Here is a 7,888-nt window from a genome sequence, read left to right as displayed (position 1 = left end):
TGTACAAAATGACTCATTTTTAGTTTTTCAAGCTAAAACAAAAAAGTTTTTTATGAGAAGGTTGTAGGCCCAAAAACCTGCGATGGTCCTTCGTCAAGCGCAAAACTTTAAACCTTTACTTTTATACCAAACTCTGTTTTCAGTCATTAACTTTGGAACTTTATTCAGCTTCGTAGCAAAATTTAACGTAAAGACCAGGTGGTTTTTTTATGGTCAGGAAAACGCGGATTTCCTCAGTCTTGTTTTCTTCCATACTGAGCAGCTAGCACACCCTAAATGTTCAGATACCCCCATGAAAACACAAGGAAACTTGTACACAATCCTGCAGCTTTTAGAAATGTTGTCTTTTTCTCATGTTCTCATTCGCTTTTTAAACTTTTCCATGGATTAAAATGTATTTTTAGCAAAGAAAACAAGCTGAATGCTGATAGTTCATGCAATTTGATCTTTTTTTATTCTTATGTTGCCATAAAAAACTCATAAATGAAAATATTTCTTGTTCATATGAACTATTTATTAACATTTATTGATCACATTCCGTTCCACCTAACAAGACTCCATGATACGTCTGATGGATCCGATCCTCATGTCCATGGGACCCATTCCCATGTCTCTCATGCTCCGGTACTCGCCGGGCCTCAGGTACAGCATCCTGCCTCTGTAGTGGGGCTGCTCGAACATCAGCCAGTGGCCTTCCATCACGTTAACCGACTGGCAGTCGGACATGCGGAAACGATCTTGGATGTTGTCGCAGTCTTCCATCAGCTCGTTCATCTGACCGCCGTAGTTTTCCCTCTCGTAGATCCTCATCCTGAACGGACCTCTGTGCTGTGAGACAACAGGCATGTCAGGAATCACCACCTCTCTGCAGTATTCCAGTTCAGTTTGCTGGTTTGTATGAAACTACAAAATAAGGCACAACACAGATGTCTTAACATGACGCATTGTTACCATGGGGATCATGCGACAGGAACGGATGCAGTCGCTCATGCTCATCCCCATCAGCCGCTGGTTGTCGGGGTACTCCCCTCTCCTCGCCAGCATCTGGTGGCCCATGAAGTTCGGACGTTCGTAGACCATGAAGCAGCCGCTCTCCACCCTGCAGGAGTTGCAGCGGCTCAGGTAGGAGGTGAGCTCAGCGCAGTCGCTGCTGGTCTCGTAGGAGCGACCCTGGAAGTTCTTGTCCTCGTAGAAGATGATCTAAAAAACAAGAAGTTTCACACATGATCGGGTCAAGATTGAGCTGCTTTTAGCTACGATGAATTACAATGAAAAGGCTCTCTTACTCTCCCCATTTTGGTGGTCAATCCTATCCCTGATTGCACTGGTACTTTAGCCAGGCAAGCTGTGCCACTTTTATACTCATCATGATGAGTAAATGATCTATGGAGCCATTGTTTTAAATATCTTACTCAGCACCATGGCATGCAGGGCTATAATGTTTGTTAAATCGCTCTGTAAATGGTTATTATTCCACAGTGTATGCATCTGGTGCAGTGCCAACTGCAGTGACTCTCCTATGGGGTTACAGGTGGGTGACAGCAGCAGATGTATCAGCTGGGACTCTTTGTGCTCGCTGCAGTGAAAAGCAGTGTTAAAGTTTCACGATGGGCCGTTTCATTTGCACGTATACAACCATGTGTGTGTAAGGACGTGTCTGCTTTACCTGCATAATTACATGGATCGTTATACTAACATCAAGTTTAATAAGATAATTCAGATATGACTGAATCAAACTGGTCAATGATCTGTTTATATAACTAATACCGCTGACCAGTTATACCAGTAAAACGTTATGTAGAAAGGGCTGAACGAAAGTAAAAGTTTTCATGTCATGGCGCAACAAAGAAAAACTGAATGCATCGTGTGTGGGTCCTGTAGCTGCAGAGCCCAGATCATCATGCTTCCACCACCGTGCTTGACAGCTGGAATGAGGCGTTCATCTCCATATTGGACTTTAGTTACCTTCTGTTAATAGGAAAATAACATGTTCACAAGTTCTATTTACCAACTTTTTATGAAGATTTTTGCATCCATGAAAATCGTCATTGGAGAAAATTCACCTCTCTTCCTAAAAACACAACTTTTCGATGCTTTTTGATGCTTGCTGCTTGGAAACCTGGTTAATCTGCAGCAGAGCGGCTCCTTCAGGCAGGAAGTCCGTCCATGAGAGGCAAAGTGAGGATTTTTAAAGATAAAACACAAAGTACAGACCTTTTCTTGCATTTTACTCTGAAACATCATAACCTGCAACAAGTTATCGCTGAGAAGGACCATGGACTACCAGATGTTGGAGGTGGAAAGTCGCCATTTTGTAGTACACCACACATCCCTGTTATAAAGATGTGATTATAAAGCATGCAAAACATTGGGTGGACTGGTTCTGTAACCTTCTGCTGGTGTATTGTTCTCTGAGAAAATTATTATTTTTTTGTTTGTTTTGGACAAGAATAAGCAGAATAAACATATTTTAGCAGATGGTTGAGATGCTAAAAAGAAGTTAATGTAACAACAGCGAAACAGTAGTGTTATAACAAACACTTAGTTTGGGTTTAACTTTCCCAAAACGGCTGGTAGAGATGTTCAGGCAGGTCTGTTCCACAATAAATCTACCAAACAGTCGGCCAGGACCTTAAAGGGTTAAAAACCCATTGGTTGCAATCTTCACATGATGGAGTGAACCAAACAATCCAGCCGTGTCTGACCAGCATTTATGTATGTGTTCAGACCAAACAGCACCATGAAATGACATGAAATGACTGTTCATGTCGACAGTGTAGTGAGGTTAAAGGTTCCTTAGACCAGCCAGGACCAAGACGGAACTGGTTCCACAGCTTGACCAACCTAAACCGTGCTGCCATGTCCTTTTTCTCTAGGGATGCACCAATACCGATATCGGTATTGGCTCAATACCAGCGCAGATGTGTTTGATGACATGCTTCGGACATGTTTTAAAGAAATAAATGCCTTGAATGTAAAAAATGTGACATTTCTTGTGACACTAAGAGCCAAATCTTTGTTTCAAAACCACACATTTATAGTTGTATTTAGGTAAAATGTGCCAAATCAGAATAAAACTTGAAATTGTTGGATCTGTAATGTTATTATATTTGTATTGGTGAGATACAACCAATCAGGAATGAGATTGGTGAGAGACCTGATGAAATATTACAGTTATAACAGCAATAATAACCATAGTCACAATAATGTTCACCTAAACAGATCTGGTATCAGCAGATATTCAGGTTTCAGATATCGATATCAGATTGGAACTCCCCAAAAAATGGATCGGTGCATCCCTAGTTTTCTCCTGTGAGCCTTTAAGCCGCATTTGTTCAGTCTTTTACTGTGACTGACTTTAACCATGGGGTGTCAAACTCCAGTCCACGAGGGCCGGTATCCGGCAGGTTTTTGTTGTTTCTCTCTACCAACACAGATGATTCAAATCAGATGGAACCAGCAGCTTCTCGTCAACCTTTTTATGAATTTTGGTCAGGTGTGTTGGAGCATGGAGACAACAAAAACCTGCAGGATACCGGCCCTTGAGGACTGGAGTTTGACATCTGTGCTTTAACCTTTAACGTGCTAACTGAGGTCTGGAGGGTCTGGGATGTAGATCTGGGGTTCCTTACAGGCTTTCTGAGCTTCACACAGCCTGATCTTGGGCTGAACTTGCTGGGACGACCTCTCCTGGGAAGACTGACGGCTGTTTGAACAGTTTGTGATTGATGCTTTTCTCTGCAGAATGACTGAATGACTCCTGATAGTTTGCAAATGACCTGATTACTGTTGATAGCTTGACAGGCAGAAACAGCTGCTTCTTACGTCGTGCTTGCAGACATAATCCAGCCTTTAGAACCAGACTAGAGCAGGAGTTCTGGTTCATACCAGCTCATATACCAGTTGTATTGAGTCACATATTAATGTACACAAACTGATTTAAAGTTTTCTATGCTGTCCTTTGCAGACTCTTAGCCCATTTCTTTCCAGTGTGCAGCAATATCTGGATGTCGTCTGCATTAACAGAGTAATGGCACCAAAGTTGGCATTGGTCCTGTGAGTTCGGATAAATCTGTGAAGTCTAAACCCACCACTGCTTTGCTGTACTCTCCTTGTGTCGCACGGACCCTGCCTGGTGTTTGCTTTCTGAGTTTAGCACTTTTAGTACTGCTTAGTAATCTGTTCTGTGCATGTTTGTTAACATTTTGTAAATCTGTGGGCAGTGTTTCCGTTCACAAGCTTCACACATCTGCTGGCGCTGCCCAGCATCATGGCGCTGTGAAAACAGATTGATATAAAAAACAAACGGACATAAATAGATTTAAAATATTCCCGTTGATGGAATCAATCAACACTTTCTCTGTAAAAATCTGTGTGACTGTTAAAGTCATGAGTTGTTCAGACTTTTGCATGATGTTGCTGCTCAGTCAGACAGAAAAGTTGGATTGTCAACATCTCTGTTTATGGAAAACCGTCTTTTTCCTAAACCTAACCAAAGAGCAAGTCAAGTAACAATAGCAGTGTTTCCGTTCCAGTTTTAGTCAAATAAAAGCCATGTTTCTCCAAAGTACAGACGTGATTTGCAGGCGTTTCCACTGACTGGTGGTCCGCTTATAAGCCGTAAGTCTGGTAAAATCTTGTCTGATGAGTATCCGCTTTGAGGAAGATGGAGACACGAAACATTTTACACTCTGGAGCAGTTTTGCTGCCGTCCTCATCGGAAGACAGAACAAAGTCATCCAGAAGCATCTTTACCGGAAATAAACTGGTCATGTGATCCCCTATGGCTTGTCCAGTGATGTGTAAACATGGACACGTCTGAAAAATCACCTCATGAGAGCGTAAAAACTCTTTAGCCATATTTGACTAGCGATTGTTTATTTGTTAATTTAAGTGTTTCTGTCACCAGTTTTTATTGCAATAATGAGATTTTGCACAATTCTAGGGGTGATGGTGACTAGAAGTGATCATTAAGAATAGATTATGTTTCATACAAGAAAGGAAAAATTGTTAAAAAACTTATAATACATGAATAATGAATGAATAATGAATAAATCCTGCTGTTAATAATACAATAATGCAGTGGAAAAAGCTGTTCTTGCAGATTAGCAAAAATGTTTGAACTGTAATGCTTAAAGCTGAAGTGATCAAAAGACTGAAAAGAAGTCTTTAATGCAAAGAACAGATATTTAAATGTGTTTAAAATGGCTGAAAATTGAGCTGAAATAAGTCTAAGGTAGTTAAAGATGTTTGAAATCTGCTTCTTGAAACATCAGTGGAAATTTTTGTAAATCTGAAGCTTTCCAGAAGAGTTTGGAGCTCAAACTGGAGTGTAAATGTTGAGACGGTGGTTTTTAGATAAACTGAAATGAGCAAAAGACAGTTGAAGACGGCTGAAATGGGCTTGTTGAAGGTTTAGCTGAAATATTTATGAAGCTAAAACCAGAATGTGAAGCTTCAAATGTTGTTTAAATGTGGTAAAAATGGTCGAAAATTGAATGGAAATGAGTAAAAACTGCTAAAAATGGTTCAGACCTGCTTGTTATAGCCTTAGCTGATATAATCCCACAAATAGCTAATATTACAAGTGTTTGAAACTCAAAATGGTCCGTATATGTCTTGGAAGATGATTGGAAGTTAAACTGAGAGGACCAAAAGACAGTTAGGACGGCTGAAATCTGCTTGTTGAAGCGTTAGTTTAACAGTCTCAGAATTATAAGGTGAAAATATTGGTGTTTAAATTAATTAATGATACTAAAATGCATTATTAAATGGTCTTTTTGAAGAATATTTCATTCAGCTGTGATCATTTTTAAGCTCTAAAACCTGAAGACGTTCTATCCTGAGTCTGTTGTGCGGGAGGTTTTATGCCCCGTTGTCCATTCTTTACATGTGTTGAATGAATGAGATCTCTGCAGCCACAAGGTTTGTTTGAACACTTTTAGGGTCACACTGAAGAAAACACTTCTGATATTTGTTAAGATGTCTAAAAGTCACTTTATGTGTTACTAGTGAAGACTAAATGGCACGGTTTCTTTGCAGCTGCAGCGCTAAACCTTTATCATGTCTCGGTGCAACATGTGAACATCACCTGTGCAAAGAGCAACTCAAACAAAACTAGAGGCTTCAGCTCCGACAGTTCAGGCCAGGTCCCCAGAAATGACCTTTTTATCCCCGTCTGTTCAGGTTTGAGAGGTGAAATATCATAAGACTAATTCTTATCACTGTAATACCATAATATTTTCTAAGGGCTTCTTGTCGAGCTTATAAAAGTGTATTTACATCCATATAACCTTTGCTGATTTCTTATTCTTGATGCTTTACTTGTCCTACATGGTAGAACCGCGATGGTATTTCATATCTATAAACCTCAAATAAATCTGTGTTTTCATATGAAATCTGCTGCATATTAATGTCCTGCGGGAGCGTTTCTGTGTGTGTGTGTGTGTGTGTGTGTGTGTGTAGCATAAGCAGACAGCGGTGTGGTATAAAGGTACAAGTTACTTTGGCTGTTTTAGTGTCTTATTGTTCACATAAAACGTGAATTTTGAGTAAAACTGCTGAAATGTGTCCCTAAGCTGCACAAATATAAACGTACAAACCCTCCAGGAAGACTACAAACCCCATTCAGCTGGATTTGAGATGATTTATGTTTAATTTCATTCAGCTACGCATCGTTTTGCTGCACTTTAACAGGAATCGGTGATGCGCCTGACGGAGCTGAGCCTCATGCCGCTGAAGCCCATCTCCCTGACGCTCCTGTACTCCCCCGGGCTCAGGTACACCATCCGGCCCCGGTAGTGGGGCTGCTCGTACATCAGCCAGTGGCCGTCCATCACGTTGCAGGACTGGCAGTCGCTCATGCGGTAGCGGTCCATGATGTTGTCGCAGTCGTCCATCAGCTCCTGACTCTGGCCTTGGAAGTTCTCCCTCTCGTAGATCCTGATCCGGTAGGATCCTCGGTGCTGCTGGGACCATCACAAGACAGATCAGGTGACGTTTCACAGCTGGGGGGGGGGGGGGAACGGGACAGTTTAACAGTGTACCTGAGGAATTAAACGGCACGACCGGATCGAGTCGCTCATGCCCAAAGACATGTAGTCGGCGTACTCGCCCCTCCTCAGGAAGAACTGGTTCCCCGTGTAGCTGGGCCGCTCGTAGACCATGAAGCAGCCACTCTCCACCCTGCAGGACACACACCTGCTCAGGTAGGAGGCCATGTCGGAGCAGTCGCTCATGCACTCGTAAGAGCGGCCCTGGAAGTTCCGGTCCTCGTAGAAGATGATCTGGAAACAGAAGCAGAAAGAGACTGAACAAAGTTCTTCCTCCGTTTCTCTCCAGGCGCCGCCGCTCTCCTGTTTGCATTGTGTGTCTGCAGCGCTGACTCTGAACCGACAAGCGATTGTTTCCTGGCCGACCGTCTACGCACCTTGCCCATGCTTGATGTTCTGTGTTTGTGGGAATCTGTCCAACAACCTGCGGCTGCCAGGCGGCTTTTATACTTTATACGCGCTGTAACAGGGTTTTGTTATTCAAATCATCTGGAAGCTGATGAATAAGCAGCTCTGCAATCGCTGTTAATTTCATTTGTGCCATCACGATGCAGAACAAAGGCAGGAGAGGAGGAGGAGAACGCAGCTCTTCCGTTTCTCAGACTGGAGGAAGGAAAGTCTGTTGCGTCACACCGATGCAGAAGTTCGGACTGAATAACTTCCGGATGAGGTCGAATGAAGTCTTGTAGAATTAGGAGGCAAGAAATTCAGAAAAATGAGCTCATCACCAGTAAAATGTGTTGATGATGTTATAGAACTGATTTATTGATCGAGTGTTCACCATGAAGCCAGGAGGTCAGGAGATGTTTTCCAAGAACTTTTTTTTTTTTTTACTA

General features: G+C 42.1%; 1 protein-coding gene across 3 annotated transcripts; it reads right to left on the bottom strand.

The window, feature by feature from the left end:
* Nucleotides 1-546: 546 nt before the first annotated feature.
* LOC306766448 (gamma-crystallin M3-like) lies at nucleotides 547-7,286 on the bottom strand (the record flags this gene model as incomplete). Of its 3 annotated transcripts, none has more annotated exons than XM_079254215.1 (3): nucleotides 547-828; nucleotides 952-1,200; nucleotides 7,047-7,166. In XM_079254215.1, the coding sequence occupies 3 exons, from the start codon at nucleotides 7,164-7,166 to the stop codon at nucleotides 547-549; spliced, it is 651 nt and encodes a 216-aa protein (XP_079110341.1). The 3 variants fall into 3 exon arrangements, with proteins under 3 accessions (XP_079110341.1, XP_079110342.1, XP_079110343.1); XM_079254216.1 differs by lacking the exon at nucleotides 7,047-7,166 and adding an exon at nucleotides 1,287-1,295; XM_079254217.1 differs by lacking the exons at nucleotides 547-828; nucleotides 952-1,200 and adding an exon at nucleotides 6,690-6,965 and having other exon boundaries at nucleotides 7,047-7,286.
* Between the last annotated feature and the right edge of the window lie 602 nt (nucleotides 7,287-7,888).

This window comes from Telmatherina bonti (genome assembly GCF_933228915.1).
Source record: "Telmatherina bonti genome assembly, chromosome: 15".
NCBI classification, from domain to species: domain Eukaryota; kingdom Metazoa; phylum Chordata; class Actinopteri; order Atheriniformes; family Telmatherinidae; genus Telmatherina; species Telmatherina bonti.
Note: the sequence above shows the minus strand (reverse complement) of the source record. Positions and strands in the feature narration are given on the sequence as shown.